The 17,219-nt window shown below is 38.0% G+C and overlaps 1 protein-coding gene across 11 annotated transcripts in view; it reads left to right on the forward strand.

Moving 5' to 3' along the window:
* arl15a (ARF like GTPase 15a) overlaps positions 1 to 17,219 on the forward strand; it is a 161,754-nt gene that overhangs the window by 63,093 nt on the left and 81,442 nt on the right. For 8 of the 11 annotated variants that reach the window (XR_015490443.1, XM_087252601.1, XM_087252600.1 and 5 more), the window contains 1 exon segment: positions 7,533 to 7,741. Coding sequence is in view for 7 of the 11 variants with exons in the window: in XM_087252601.1 (XP_087108727.1) it covers positions 7,533 to 7,741 (209 nt within the window). In the remaining 4 variants the exon portion in view is untranslated. 11 annotated transcript variants of the gene reach the window in all.

Below are 17,219 nucleotides of genomic sequence, written 5' to 3' on the forward strand. Positions count from 1 at the left end.
TGTAATAATCCGCTCTGATGGCAAAAAGGCACACTGTGTCTGTTACCCTTTTGACACAAAGGCCAGCGATGCCCTGTGTGTGTTAGCAGTATGTCCGCTAGGTGTGAGGCATGACTGGCACAGTGAGGAGGCATCTGTTAATGGAGTCTGTGAATGTGCCCTCTCCAGTGACAATGACGTCAAAGGAGATTAGATGTGACTTTATGTGTGATGATAGCCCTTGCTGTGAATGTCAGACAATGTTATTCATTTCCTTACCACTTCATTTTTAGGCACAGACCAAACAGTGTACTGATTGTTTTTTCTCTAAACTCTTAATGTCAAATGACTGAATCAGCATGCGTATTTCAGTGCGTGAGTAGTTATTACCGCCATCTGTGTTATATCTCCCTGGTTACACTTGAGTATCTTACAATCAGGTGATCACTTTGATTTGGGCAGCATGAATTTTCATACCATCTGGATATTGTTGTTATTATGTGTTTTTTTTTCTGGTAGTGCGTAAGTGTTTTTATAGTTATTTTTTCAATATAAATATTATTTAGGATTTTTTTTATCATGGATTTTATTGAACATAATTTGCTTGTTCTGCACATTTGAAAAAGCATGTAACATACAGTTGAGCCTAAGTTTCTGACTGCTAGTGAAAATGTTTATATGCTTGCATTTATATTACAGATTGTTTTTTTATAGATACCCAGAAAGGGAGCTTCCAAATCTTTAAGTCCTTCTAATAAAAAACGAAAAATTCATACATAATACAATGTATCATACAGAATTATAAATCAGCTAATATTTCTGCAGTTTGTACAACTCTCTTGGATTTATCTCCGGAACTAATGTACTGTTTTTATGCTAATATTATTAACCATAAGCTAAAACTAAAAGCTATGCAGTACACTTTTTACTGTTCTTTAAGAACGGCATCCACTGCATAAAACATACCCCAAAGTATTTGGCAGTTCATTTTGCTTATAAATCAGGCACTAAGATGAATGAAAATGAATTATTTAATTTTTGAAAGGGTGGCGCAGTGGCTCAGTGGTTATGTGGAGTGGTTCAGTGGAGTTTCCTCCGGGTTCTCTGGTTTTCCCCACAGTCCAAAGACATGCACTATAGGTAAATTGGGTAAGCTAAATTGTCCATAGTGTATGTGTGTGAATGAGAGTGTTTGGGTGTTTCCCAGTGATGGATTGCAGCTGGAAGGGAATCCGCTGTGTAAAACATATGCTGGATAAGTTGGCGGTTCATTCCGCTGTGGCGACCCCTGATGAATAAAATGATTAAGCCAACAAGAAAATGAATGAATGAATGAATGAAATTGGCCGTAGTGTTTGTGTGTGAATGCAAGTGTATAGGTGTTTCCCAGGGCAGGGTGTGGCTGGAAGGGCATCCGCTATGTGAAACATATGCTGGATAAGCTGGCGTTATAAGTTCATTCCGCGGTGGCGACCCCTGATAAATTAGGGACTAAAATGAAGTAAATTTTAATTAATTAATGTTTGAAATGGGCAGAAATTGACATGCTTGGCATTAGAAGGTGTTTAAAATTTAGATTTTTGTCAAGATCATGTTGGTTAGTTATTGTTAAGGAGTAAAATATTATATACACATATATTATATATTATATAAAATATATTATATACACAGTGAACACCTATACACCTATAACTTAGCGAAAATGATTCTGTTATGCTTTTTTTGCATTCCATATTTATCCATATTTAAATATAAATATTTAATTTAACTATTTTATACATACTATTTTAAATATGAATTTAATTTTTTTCTTTCTTTTTTTAAAATGAAAGTTTTGCTTTAAAATGAGCATCATGTCCTTCTGCATGAATCGAGATGATCTAAAGATCACGTTGTGCCCCAGTGGAAGCAATTATATTTGTTTGTAGCAGAAGTTCAGATGATAAGAGTAACAAATTCACTTTGACCCATAAAAATATTTTTTTTCCATAACTTTCTTTTGGTAAATTATTTTCCAAATCTTCAAACTTATTTTTAGAATAGTCACAGATTTTTGGATCATGCTGTGCAGTTTTAAGAATGTCCTGCCAGGGTTGAGTTTCTTCGGCTCTTGCCAAATCAGACCAAAGTAATTTCTTGATTTTGTCCATCATTCTTAAGCTGTGGTCACACTAGAGTTTGAGCATGTGAAATTCTGTCATATGGTGCTGCAAAAAATGGCCAAATTAAACAAGATGATCATACATTAAAAAAGAGAGCGATTGCTCCATATTTAAAATTTCTGGACAGAGAGGTCGAGTTTTGATCTTCTATTGGTCTCACACAATCATGTGATGCGATTTCGCAGGTCACCAAGCTTAAACTTTGCAACACAGCATTGTGCGAAATTTGTCGCACGAGCTTGTGTTTCCATTTTGCTGCATTTGCATCCATATGAATAGAAGTCCATTGGGCAAAAAGTGCAGTGATTGTGGCTTTACACTTAGAATGCGGTAACTCATTGAACATATTTAGTAATGACAAATACGGCTGTTTTGATTTTCCATGATTACACTAATGCAGTGCCTAATGACTGATATGTGGCCACTGTTGTTTTATTGTTATTCTGTTTCCACAAAATTTCCTTCAGTTTATGAAATAAAGGATCATCAGAGAATCCTGATGACCTCAGGGACACTGATGTCTTGCATTTGCAGAAAGATCTCTCCACAAGCTTCTGAACCAGCTAGACAGCAGATGATGAGTACATTTATTTTTATGGATTATAATTCAGTAGTTTTAAACTGAACATTCAGATTTAACATTTTATCAGTCTCAAAAAGAAAAAAAAAATGAAGGTTTGCATTGCTTTAAGCACCTGATATACCCTCTGCAAAGTTATTTTTGTAGAGGGGTAAAAGATGCATTTAATTTACATTCCTCTTTTGAAATTGTCACAGCAGTTTGAAATTATTTATAGGAAGCTTATTCTGAAAAGACAGTGTTTAAAAGTTATGTATATCTAAAAAATGTAAAGTAACTGGTTAAAAATGTAGTGTGAAACTCTTTGGTTATAGGATTGTTTTACAAATGCAGTGTCTTGTGTGATAATAGAAATCAAAAATTCAAACCTTTGGGATGGTTATATTTTTAAAGAAATCTCCTGTGTTCACCTAGGCTGCGTCAGCTCAATTTTATCTATTTTATCTATTGTTTGATGCAATTTATTCTTGCAGTTACAAAGCTAAATTTTTTAGCAGCCATAACTGCAATCTTCAGTGTCACACGATCCTTCAGAAATCATTTTAACACATTTGGTGTTCAAGGAACATGTTAGATTATTATCAATGCTTTAAAAATGCGTACTGACCTCAAACTTTTTGAATGTTAATGTAAATAGCACACGTACAATGTAGGAATGAAGTGTGGGTTACATTAAATACTGCCAAAATATTTTACTCATTTATATTTAAAGAGAAAAGAAACCTAAGACTCGGTTATGCTCGGTTGTTTGTACTGTCTGCTGCCTGTGGTTAGATGCTTTCGAGCGGGATACCATGACCTGGATCTGAGCTGTGGAAAGGCATTTCAAGACCCAAGCTGTCTTATGTGATCCAGACTGAAATGATGGACATTTAATGAGTTAAGATGAAACACTATACCCTGGAGATGTGGACAGACGAGCAGCCAAGACAGACTGTTTCAACATTTCTGCATCTCTCTTGGCAGGTCAAAATAACAGGTCATAGGAGTAGATTGTTTTTGCTAAATTTCGTTTTTCTAGTCTCACATATGTCTTACATAATGGTGCTCTGCAACATCACACAGCATGCACAGCGGGCACGCCATTATTCTGTCTGAACAAAACCAGAATGTACTTTGAATGATTTTATGAGATGCTTCTGAGCACGTTTTTCCAGTATATTAAAGTTTAGCTTACTGAGTAGGCCATTGACCAATAGGTGGCAGAAGACGTCAATATGATGATAGATGGGTACGGGACATGTGCTTCACTGATCACTAATATGAAGCACAACGATCCAAAGGGGATGTGCAGGCCCGCTGTCAATCTACAGTACACCCACTGAACTCCACAGAGAAGAAAAAAAAAAACATATTTCCTGATTCTTGAATGTTGATTTCTTAAGCATTTTGGCTAAATTGATGATGCTTTCACCCAGCAGAAAGAGTGTAGTATACAGCTTTTATTAAAAATAATTCTCCATTCTCCAAAAAATCTTTTTAAAACCAAGCTCTAATAATTAGTCCCAAATGTAGGACAGAAACATCCAAAAATTCCTTTAAAAGTCCTAAATTGCATCCTAGGTCTCTAGGTTTGCTAGAAATAAGCCTGAAATAAGGTGACAGAAACTTAAATTTCTTGTGTACTTGATGCACACTATTGTTCAAAAGTTTGGCCTTCATGAGATTTTTAAATATGTCTGAAATGATGTATTTGATTCAATAAAGATCAATTTAATTTATTCTTTGATTTCAATGATGTATTTTCATCCTTATTACTTGAGTCTTCAGTGTCACATGGTACTTCAGAAATCATTCTAATATACTGATCTGGTACTCAAGAAACAATTCTATTTATTAAACGGTCGAAAACCATTTTCTGCTTAATATGTTTGTGGAAACTAATGCATTCAAATTAGAAACAATTTTGTCACTCTTGAGAGAATTAAATAATTTGTTTAAAAAGGTCATTTTACCTCACGACATTTGAAGTTTTACAGTGTAAATGAAGACACGAGATTATTGCATGACTCACTTTGTGAGCATGTTGGTCTTATTCACAAATACTGTAACTTACACCAAAGGCGTAACCTCCAGTAAGAGGGTCATTATTCCACAATAAACCACAATAGCGTTTTGTGCAAACGATTGTCTCTCTGTGCATTATCCCACTTGTTAAATGGCATGTTGCCAAATAAATAACTAAATGGATGCTTGAGCTGAAATTATTTTAGAATGTTAAAAGAAAGAGGCTATGGAGACCCGTGTTACACAGCCATGGAAATTGGTTGTCAGGCAACGATCAAATATACAGTTTAGCAGTCATAAAGTGTAAACACTTGACCACAGACTGTCAGAATCAGAATCGAGTGCTCCAGAGAGCCATGTAATAAAAACAACTACTGTGGCATAGTGAATGCGAATCAATTTATAGCTCTAAAAAAGAACCATATGTGGAACATAAACCAACGAAACATTTGCTAAACATTTGAGGTGGCAACTAAAACTATCAGAGGAAATCCAACATTTGTAACATGTAGCATTTTCTTTCATGTCATTTATCTCCTTGCACAGAGATATGAGTTAGCAGAACCAAATCTTAATATATTCAAGCTAAACTGGAATCTCTGAAAACGCTGTGTTAGAAAACACTGATCTAATGACCATACTGCCGTTTTGCATCTCCCCAGGAGTCTTGTGTGCTGTTATTTTACACTACTTTAGCCTGACAAGTCAAACCAAATGCTTCTTTTCTGGTGTGATTTATTTCTCACAGTTTCTGCTAAACGATTTTGTTTTGAGACACCAGGACCACTGTTTTCCTGCAAACTTGCGTCATTGTGATCTCACCGGATTTGTCAACAGTTACATGACTTGTGGTCTGATGATTATTGTGACAGAATAATGCTTGATAATTTATTTAGTATTTTTCTCCCATTGAGACCACTCTGGATTCGTTTAGTGCTGTAAGCTTAATGGGTTCATTTTGAAAGTTCTTGAGACTTTGAAAAATCAAGAAGAGCATTGAAGCATATTGTTGATATTAGGAAACAAGATGAGAAATATTTTAGTGCAAAATTGTTTTGTGAGACCTTTCTGGAAATTCCCATCAATATTTTAGATTTGTGCAAGACCTAATTTATGAATGTGAAGTAGGGTTGGGCTGATGGACGATGCCATCATCCATCGCCGATGGCCATCAAACTTCACGATGCCAAGCCAGTATCGCGATCCATCACCCCGATCCACATTTATGTTGATATATAACTTATTATTTGCATGTCATTTTAATAGCAATAACAGTCTTTTCATGAGCTGTGTTAAACGTTACATATAGCTACCGCTTGCATGGCTGACAGCATCATGAGGATTAAATGAAGGATTATACAGTACCTCTCGCGCTTAAAGTGTGTAGATTCAGTTGCAAACGCTGTTACCTGCAAACCCCGTCCCACAGACTTTACAGTGAATGTCTTTAGTTATTTTCATAGCGGACTTTAAGCCACTAGAAGTCTTTTTTCCACTCTTGGAAAAGTGTAAATAGTAGATTAACATTCTGCACATGATCACTAATAAGATGTGCCATTATTATTAAGGTGTATTCTAAAACAAAATCTGTCAGTGTTATTTTCATTCTCTCATCTTCAGCGCTTCACATTTTTGCGGTTGTAGCTCCTGCCATCTGAAGGCAGAAGGCATTGACTGAGTGATTGATAGCTGATATTAACCAATCATTCTCGTTCCGTTCTAGAGCAGTGGGCCAATAAGAACACTAAGACGGGGCAAGCATTGCAGGCTTTTTTTACTTCAACAAGTTCACATAACAACTGTTTATCTGTTCCTGAGTGCTGCGTTTGGCATTTTTATGTTCAAAGATGCATTCTGCATAAATGTCTTCTAAATCCACGCAGGATGTTGCAATGAAAACAGTAAAAATGTATTTTAAGGTCGCATAGATAAAATTTTGGGCGCATATGCGTTGGTTTAGCCCTAGCATCTTTACTTTATTATTTACTCATAATAATAATAAAATAAGGAAGTTATCGTCAATCACAATACAAATTACAGTGAACTCCAAACGAAGTCTCCTCCACCAGTTGTGGGAAAAGCCATTAGAATGACACAGATCACTTTGCCTATTCATGCCAGAGTCCTGCGTAAAAAAAAGTGATTGACAGGTGATCATTTATTTGTAACTTTTATGGTTTGGTTATAGGTAAAGCAAAGACCATATGGGTCAGGTAGTGAAAACGGTAGGTACAATTAATTAATTTGTTAGAATTCATTGATATTTAACAATGACCCCCACCTCCCTCGCCTACGACGGCGGTGCCATCGTCCATCGCAATGTTTCACATTAGACATCATACGATGCCAAAATGGTCAACATCACCCAACCCTAATGTGAAGTCTATATCAAAAATGAAAGACATGAAATTTCTTTATAAACAAGGACTAAGCTTCACATTGAAAAGTAGACTAAAAAGGCGTGTTGAAGAAAAACGAAAAACGTGAAGATTCTATAAAACAGTGAAGATGAATTAAACCTGTACAATTGTATTTCTGCTTTTTTCTTAATAATTATTAAACAAATATGTGAAGTCAAGCGAGTAAAAAATTATTTCAAAAGGCTTTACCTGTGTTAGATGTCTTTAAAATAAAAACATGTTGATTTTAACAGCTCAGTTTAAATTATAATTTTAGTTTGAATTCACACCCATGAACTAGAAGGCAGCCTTATAGTTCTTCATTTCCCCTCTGAATTTAGCTTTTGATTACACCTGAACAGAATGTAAACAGACGATTCATCAATTCTGTTTCCCTTTGTGTAGGAGCTGAAACTATCAAGAAGTACTGGAGCCGATATTATCAAGGTTCCCAAGGAGTAGTGTTTGTCCTCAACAGTGCCGCGTCAGATGAAGAGATGGAGGCATCCCGGTCTGAGCTCCACCTGGCCTTACAGCATCCTCAGCTGTGCACCCTTCCTTTCCTCGTCCTCGCCAACCACCAGGATTCACCAGCTGCCCGTTCTGTATCAGAGGTATGGTAACTTTCCACACCAAATATAGTTCTATGTCAAGTGCCGACTGTCTTCTCTGTGATCCTCCGCTGTTGAGGGTTGCTGGCCTCTGTTTGTACACACTCTCTGAAGTGTTTGGACTGAGCGATGGGAAGCATGCATTTTGGAGAGCGTCCTGTTGCCATGCAATAAGAGCTGTTGTTTATGGTCAGTCTTGGGAGATTACAGTACGGGGCTGGGATAGGATGTTTTGGGGAGCTCCCCCTCCCTATTGCGTCTTAGAACTAGGACTGACGATGTAAACATGCTGTGACGTGGGCTGGCTGACTAATAGTCTGTTTCCACACACTGAGAAAACCCGGTAGAGGTTGTTCTCCTCCAGAGGAAGTATGACTGAGCTGCAGGAGGCACTTGAAATTTTCCAAGTATGTATTAAATCTAGACACAGACGTAAGTATGGCAATCTGGAGCTAGAGTTATGCATCAAAGACTGGAAAATATCCATCGATACACGGATAACGTGTACATTTTTAAAAGAAGTTAAGCAGAATTTAAAGGGACAGTTCATCCAAAAATTTTAATTGTGCCATCAGTTGCTCATTCTCCACTTGTTTTGTTAAACACAAAAGAGGATATTTGGAAGAAAATGTAACCATTGTAAAGATGATATTGGGTTGGCAGTTCAATCCTGTGATCAGATGTAGACCACAGATTGAAGCAAGTTAATCCCTCCTCTGCTGACTCCTTCTAGCCAGTCAGGCTGAAGGTATATCCACAGCAGATTACCAATTTACAACTGATTGTATTTTAAAAACATTTTGCGTTCTTAGAGATGCAGACTGTTATTATTAATCCTGTATCTGGCACCTTTTGGCTCCCCCAACAGAAACTGTTATCTGTGACGCAGTTTAAGAATTCAAACAGATGCCTGTTGGCTAACTCCACAGATTATATCACTGGCCAATAAATGTGACTCACAATTGAACAATTTAGGCTTGAAAAGCACTTTTTTATTTTCAGGTTTATTCGTTCGTTAATGTGTAGACTTAATAGAAAGGTAAGGTTATATGTCAAGTACTGTAGATCTGTAGAGTATTAGTAGAGGGTTATGAGACTGTTATGGCCCTGATATACATCAAATTAAAACAGTTGAGAAGGCTGAGTGACGTATACAGTTTTCAACACTCACACCCACGCACTGTAGTAGATGGGGTTGTAAATGTGTCATGCTGCTTGTGTGTACCCATAAACACAATGGTGGCTGAGAGAAAAACGATTTCATAAATATCTGGCAAACAGCCTTCTCCACGAGAATCGGCACATAGTCTTGCACATCTTTTTCTTTTTGTTGTGAACAGACACTGAATTGTGCCGTTAGGGTGTCATGACAAGGTGGGCTTCTCGTCCAATGTGAGACTTCCTCCAAGTTTTGAAAATCTTTTGGTGAAAGAATTAGGGGTGCATGATTATCCGAAAAAAGATCACAAATTTCGACCCTACACACGATCTAATATCAGCTTTTCTACGGTTCAGCCAATTATATTTTCAAGGTCAGGAGAGAAGTGTAAAGGCGGATGCACAAGTCTTCACAGTTGGCTCAGTTGGTGTTTCTGTGTGGAGTTTGCATGTTCGCATGTGTTTCCTCTGGGTGCTCTGGTTTCTCCCACTAGGGCTGGGTATCGAGTTCGATACTTTTTAAGCACCGAATCGTCTTGATACTATCGAGTATCGAAAAAATAATTTTCGTTCGGTACCAAATTTTGATACCCAAGTGTATAATCTGGTCAACATCAGTGAGCTAGAAAACCTGCGGCATCCTTAACGTGCCCGGATCAAATGCTGGTGATTGGCTGCAGCGAGGCTGTCTTGAATATCAATAGTTTATGGCGGTTACGCCCACTCGCTCAGAGCTTGTCAAATGTGAGGCTGTAATGCGTACACTACACTTTAAAGCATTTTTGCATTGTTTGACTGCAAGAAGATCACGCCGGCGCAGTCATCATAACAACGTGCCCACCACAAGCGTCGTCCTCCGTGACAGAGGAGGATAACTGCGCGATGGCTGGGGTTCCGAAAGGTAAACAGACACAAGCGCAAGCTGACGGCCCTTTCCCACCTCCTCTGCCTCAAAATCATTTTAAAGTTAGGCGAACTTCGTGTTGTAACTTTTGCTTTTTGTCGCTATTAATACACGCACAGCGGGCTACACATTAAACACCTTATTTTCTCTAACACCAATGCGCACACATCGCTGTTATGATTCACTTATGATTCACGTAAGTGAATCATAACAGCGCAAACTTTTCTGTAACCATATAGTGCTGTGCGCTATCTGTTTTAACCCTTTGGCGTTACATGCTGACTGACTGACTGACAGGTGCGCGATGCGTGAGGCCAGCAAACTCGACGAAGCTTTCAGTTAAGGTGAACACAGTTTCTATAGTTATACTTTATTTATAGATAAAGTATGACTCTGTATATAATCACTTTATCTTGCTGGAGTTTATAGCCGTTTCGCTTTACTTCAGGACGCATTAACACTGCTCTGAAGGTCTAATCGCTGTTTTAAGTTATCCAGATCTGTATGAATCTACAAATCTTGAATATCACGATATTATTAAATATTACAATTGTAACAACACAGACAGCAACACTTTTGCACAATCGATTCCCAGCTGATTCAGTCGTTTCATAAGAGGACCGCGCTTCTTCTCTTCTTTTTTCCTTGTCAACATAAAGGCAGTGAGATGCGCCTTGTTTTCGGCCCCTTGTTCAACTGCAAGACATATTTAACTTGCAGGACGATAACGTATAACCGGTGCCTACAGACACATTTGCCAAAGAAGCAAAATGGAAGAAGAATATTGCTGTTTAACAGACGTGTTGATGCCAAACCAGCGCTTACGTTGACCTGGATCTGCGTAATAAACGCAACAAATAGGCTTTACCTTTTATTTAACAGCTTATAAAGCATGTATGCACATTAATGCAATATCATATTTAAACAAAACTTTTACAAAAAGTCAACATATGCGCGCGTTGTTGTTGTCTATTCTATTGTTGTTGTCTATTTCTATTAAAAATGTAAAAGGTTTTGTGATTTATAATAATAACAGCGGGGCATTAAATAAAGGCATATTTTTCTGTGGAGCAAGCAATTTGAGGAAGTCAGCTATTTTTATTTGACGGAAGAAAAAAACATATGATTGGAAAAAAACAGCCTATGCCGGTTATTAAAAAGAATCAGTCAGTATTTTCGTTTTGTAATATAAATTAATTATTTAAGTGGAAATAATTTAGGGCAGTCCTATTTATTTTATTCATTTTATTTAGTTTATTCTGCTCTTCTGTGCTAAACACTGCAGGTGCGAAGATGCACCTTATTATTGTTCTATTATTAATATGCTAGCATATAAAAAACAAATCAGTATTTTAAAATGCAATATTTAATGTGTTGGACACAAAATAGACACGTCAATTTGTTTAATATAAAATTAATAGTAATCTGACCAGTTAATCGTTAATAACCGATTAATGAGCGGCGGTTGTCGGTTAGCAAAATTAACCGAAATGAACATCCCTACTTCGTATAATTTTCAGTGGCTGGTGTGGCACAGATGGCAGAACTCGCCGAACAGATCCGCCACTTTTGACGCTCATAAACAATCATAAAGCCCTCGTGCTGCAGGAATTATGAGGTTGCTGATGGTGCGCAGCTGTCTTGCAGTAAGGGGTTTGCATTTTTAATAAACTACAGACAGTTTGCGTTCGCTGAACAGTAAGAATGATTCATAAATCCATATGAAACACCCCCTTAAAGGCAAGGCAAGGCAAGTTTATTTATATAGCACATTTCATACACAGTGGCAATTCAAAGTGCTTTACATAAACAAGAATAAACAAGACAAGTTTAGGAACATAAAATGCAGACAATAAAAATTATTAAAAACAGATAAAAACAAATTAAAATGAGTTAAAATAGGTTATAAAAGACCTATTCGAAAAACATAATAGTGCAATCTGTCGGACGTCGCACAGTGCTCATACAGTAAAGGCACAGCTAAACAGATTTGTTTTCAGTCATGATTTGAATGTGCCTAATGTTGGAGCACATCTGATCATTTCTGGAAGCTGATTCCAGCAGCGAGGGGCGTAGTGGCTGAAGGCAGATTCACCCTGCTTTGACTGAACTCTTTGAATTTCTAGTTTATATGATCCTAAAGATCTGAGTGATCTGTTGGGTTTGTATTCAGTGAGCATATCTGTAATGTATTGAGGTCCTTGGCCATTTAGTGCTTTATAGACAAGTAATAATACTTTAAAATCTATTTTGAATGTAACTGGCAGCCAGTGTAAAGACCTGAGGACAGGTGTGATGTGCTCTGATTTGCTGGTTCTGGTCAGAATTCTGGCCGCAGCGTTCTGGATGAGCTGTAACTGTCTGACTGTCTTTTTGGGAAGGCCAGTGAGGAGGCAATTGCAGTAATCCACCCTGCTGCTGATAAAAGCATGAACAAGTTTCTCTAAGTCTTCACTGGAAACAAAGCATCTGATTCTTGCAATATTTTTGAGATGATAGTATGCTGATTTACTTACTGCTTTGACATGACTGTTGAAACTCAGATCTGACTCCAGAGTCACACCAAGATTCTTGACCTTATTTTTTGTTATTTGACCCTTTAAGCCAAGGTATGCATTCACCTTGAGAACCTCATCTCTGTTCCCAAATGCAATGACTTCAGTTTTCTCTTTGTTTAACTAAAGAAAATTTTGGAACATCCAATTGTTAATTTCATCAATGCATTGGCAGAGGTTGTCAATGGGGCTGTAGTCATTAGGCAGTAAGGCTAGGTAAATCTGAGTGTCATCAGCATAGCTGTGGTAGGAGATTTGGTTCTTTCTCATTATTTGACTCAGGGGGAGCATATAAAGGTTGAACAGGAGCGGTGCCAGAATCGAGCCTTGTGGGACTCCACACGTCATGGGTGTCCACCTCGACCTGTGGTCACCTATACTGACATAGTAACCTCTCCCTTCAAGGTAAGATCTGAACCATTTGAGGACTGTCCCAGACTGCCCAACCCAGTTTTCCAGCCTATCCAGAAGTATGCTGTAAGTACGGGGTAAATTTATTAATCCTTTTTTTGGACCTAACGTTATGTACTGTTTTTATGGCTTTAAATACCTAGCTAAGTTGATACTAAAATGCTTTAAGGTTAACAGTAAATTATGAAGTTTACCTCACATTAAACTTATCTCATTTAAATGTCCTTATCCTTGGCTGCATTAACAGTTTAGCTTTCATGTTTTCTTCAAATTAATGTTATAGTCAGTCTACAATTTTATTGTCAAAGATTTGCTACCTTTTTCTACTGTGGAGAAAGATTAGATTTACTGGATGTGCATTTTTCAATGCCCAGAAAGGAACCAAAAACAGTCAAAATAAGTCCATGTGATATAAGTGGTTCAATCATGATTATACTGTATGAAGCTGCGAGTATACTCCTGTGTGCAAAGTAAACAAAAATAACTTTATTCAACTATTTATCTATGGGAGGTTCAGAAAGCTTTTGGATTAAATCCAAAATATCTTCATTTATAAATAATTAATGACAGAATTTCGATTTTTGGGTGAACTAAACCTTTAAGCAGCAGTAAGCCTCACAAATACTTAAAATTAAATGATTTAAAACTGCTTGAACTTTATTAAAACTGTTTGCTTTAATATATTGTTAACTACACTTTGTTCATTTTGTGCTATTGTTCCTTTGTTTATTGGTCTTAGAGATAAGCCTGCTGTAAAAAGTGTCCCAAAAATCCAGAAAAAATAAAACCAAAGTTTCTCAGAGATTATGAGTTATGTAATCTTGTTTAAATATATATTTTTAAAAATCAAAGTATCAAAAACAGTTTCGTTCGGAACCGGTATCGAATTTAGGGTATCGGTATCGGTATCGAACATTTTGGAGAGATACCCAGCCCTATCCCCCACAGTCCAAAGACATATGCTACAGGTGAATTGGGTAGACTAAATTGTCCGTAGTGTATGAGTGTGTGTGTGGATGTTTCCTAGAGATAGGTTGCGGCTGGAAGGGCATCTGCTGCGTAAAAACTTATTGGATAAGTTGGCGGTTCATTCTGCTGTGGCGACCCCTAAATAATAAAGGAACTAAGCCGACAAGAAAATGAATGAATTAACTTAGCTAACAGTGCATACCGCTTCTGCTTGCAGTGTGAAACTGGCCTGAGGAAGAGCACTCTGCATTCACTCATTGTGGTTGCATGTGAAAGTGACACCTGCCCTCCACCAGTGCGGTTGTGTTCGGTGTGGGATGTTTTGGCTAGCCACCTCCACTTTCTACTTGTGTTTCACTGCTATTTTCACTTGACTAAAGAGGCATGCATTGTGGTTATAGTAAGAACTCAATTGGGGATGAGACAAGGAGACTGCAAAATGTTTGAGACAAGCTTATTGCCAACTTTTTGACATGATGAATTTTGCTGGAGATGTTTTTCAAAGACTTAGGTCCTGATGAAGGAAATGAGTATCATGCCCTTGTTCTGTTTTATACAAGAAAGACAAGTCTGCATTTTTAGCTTGTCAGAAAGGATTTTACAAACAACTTCTACCAAAAGTAATTAATACATTCTATAAACACTGGTCCACTTTCCCCATTGATTGGTATAGTCTGTCAGCCAATAGGATTGTGTGCCACCCGGTCAGCAGATATCCTGATATTGACTAACGGCACGTGTGACATGTACTGTGTGACACTACTCTGAAGAAAATCTTATATTTGGTGTTGATGTCACTCATTTGGTGGTCAGCCGAAAGAGACCACGCAGGTCAGTCTTTTGTTTAAGCTCATAAATGTAGTCAGTTGCATCTGATCAGCACGAACTACATTACTAGGGAGTTTGCCATGGTTTGGTCTATTTTTAGCAGTTGAAGTCACAGAGAGCGATTGACCTCTTTTAGCTGTTTGCAAACACCTAGAGCCACGTGAGTTTGGCTTAGCAAGGCAATGAGCTCTGCCATAGGCCTTTTATTTAATCGCAGTGTCATCTCTGTTCCTGTTGTAGGCATAATGTGTGTCCTGTCACAGTAAGGGATCAAGTTCCACACGTCGATCCTCACTTAACTCTGACATACTTGCCAATCGCATTGAATTGGATATGGCCTGACTTAATTCACATCTGTGTGGAGGAAAATGCTTTTAAATTGTATCAGGTATCTAAATTAGATGCAGTATTTGAAATAACACAGTTTTCAGTGTTTCTCAAGTTATGTATTTTAAAGTTTCTTTAGGTCGGTTTGTATGTTTATTTTATTTTATTATTATTATTTTATTTACAAAATATCCAATACACATAAACAACAACAAAAAAACTTTACCACAACACACAGTGAACAGCAATGGCTGTAGCATCAAAAAACATTTCAACAAAAATTTCTGTAGTTTTTAAAAGTCAGAAAGTAGTAGGAAATGTGCATGCCTTTGCCTTGAACCATTTCAGAACATCTGTGGCGTCACTAGCCTTTCTTTCTGCTCTACTGTGATCTTGATCAGGTCTTCTTTCAGTCTCACAGTTCAGTGATTGCAGTGGGTTTTTTCCAGAGGTTTTCAATCAGCTTTAAATGAGGACTCTTGATTTGGCTATTTCATTATTTTTCGGCTTCAGGAAACGACCCAGGTTACGACTGAATCCATGGTTCCTCAAGGGTATCGAACTATTGCTATGGGAGCACTTCCTATTTATAGGAGCCCTAAAGCATATGTAAAATCACTCCAATGTATTGGTGGGATATCACCTCGTGTAGTCATTACCTGGGGCATTCTCCTTTAGGGAACTCCTATGCTGTGCCAAAACTGACACTATGTGAATGCAATGCCATACTGTCAAGTGCCCGGATAACCTGTCCGCTTCAAGGCACCAAAATGTTTCTATTTCCATTTGATAAACCTGGGTACACCACCTGGTAAAACCACCTTGATGATTGCAAATATCAGACAAGGATCTCTCTGAAAAGAAGGATTTAGAGGCCACCATAATCTGTGTTGATTGGGCTCGCACACCCAATGGTGATTGCCTAACCTGGGCTTACTTTTCTAGGAAGACAGACCCTACTATCCACCTGCTCAAAGTCTGCTTGGATGCAGGGGACCCACAATTCAGATTTCAATACAGTATAAACAGCTAGCTTGATGAGATCTTGGGCCTGCCAAATAGCGCTACCAACAAAAAGCAGAACCCGTCTTGATGGATATTCTTTGAAAATACCCAGGAGCAGAGCAATTATGGGAAATACGTGTGAATACAGCCTCGGCCACACCTGTACCATGGCAATTACAGTGGAGCTGGATGCAAAAGGGATCACCACAGTCGACAGTGGGTGGTTTCTCAAAACCAAAAGGCAAAGAGATCTATGTCAGCCTTCTGTGTCAAACATTCTCCAAATGGTCTCCATTACATGTGGATGCAGCCTTCACTGCTCTGGCCTCAGCCCCTGTCTCAACAGTCTATCTTCTTCTACATTCAGATGGCCTTGGATTGAGACTGTTCTACGAGGGAATAGGTTCCCTCAGGCCCACAAAAGGATCTGATGCACCAGACTGCAAATACGTAATGATCTCCAGGCCCTGATCACCAGGCCATCTATGTGCCACACAAGATGATGATCTTTGCATTGGGCACATGGTATCACATTGGACACTGCTGCCATAAGACCTAACATTCTCTAAAACTGTTTCTTGGCTCAGCATGACTGTGCTTATGGCTGACAAGATTGATTTGCTTTGAGTTAGGGAAAAGCATGCACGCATTGTCGTAGGGTTCCAAAATACCTAAAAAGTAGTCATCTGTGTAAAGGTTGGGGGTAGAACACCCTGCTGGATTGCAAATATTGGAAAAAGGTTTTCCTGATAACAAGGCTTTATTATACTTATCCCATACTTCGTGTTGAGTATTGGACTGCCAAAGGTGATGGCTGACCTTGACCTGGGTGATGGCCGACCTAGATGCTTGAATAGCATTTACTTTCCACCCTCTAAAATTTAGCTTGAATGCAGGGGATCCAGGGGACCCAAAGCAAACCTCAGGAACCTTCTGTATTGTGGTCCTCGGACATATTGGGACATATCCATACTGATAGCATATGGAATGTGAATGTTTGACCACTCCATTTTGCCGGTCTGGGGAAGAAACAAGTTCTCAACTATCTTTGGGCCTCACCCCTTGAGGTTATTACAGACAATGCATCAGGTAGGAGATAATGGGCCAAATGCTAGAAACAAATAAATAAATAAGGGAGAGAAAACATCTGGAAAAAATTATAGGCTGGGGTCTTTTTGCGTATGATCGCCCTTATGTTTCTCTTTTAAATGTAAGGCTGTTTCATAAAATAATAAAGTAGTTTTAATTTATAGTGACTTTCTTTGCCTCATCCTCCTTGATGTTTCAATAACGCATAATAATCTTTACACCATATTAAAGACAC

The sequence above is a fragment of the Danio rerio genome, chromosome 5 (genome assembly GCF_052040795.2).
Source record: "Danio rerio strain M-AB ecotype USA chromosome 5, GRCz13ab, whole genome shotgun sequence".
Taxonomy (NCBI): Eukaryota; Metazoa; Chordata; class Actinopteri; order Cypriniformes; family Danionidae; genus Danio; species Danio rerio.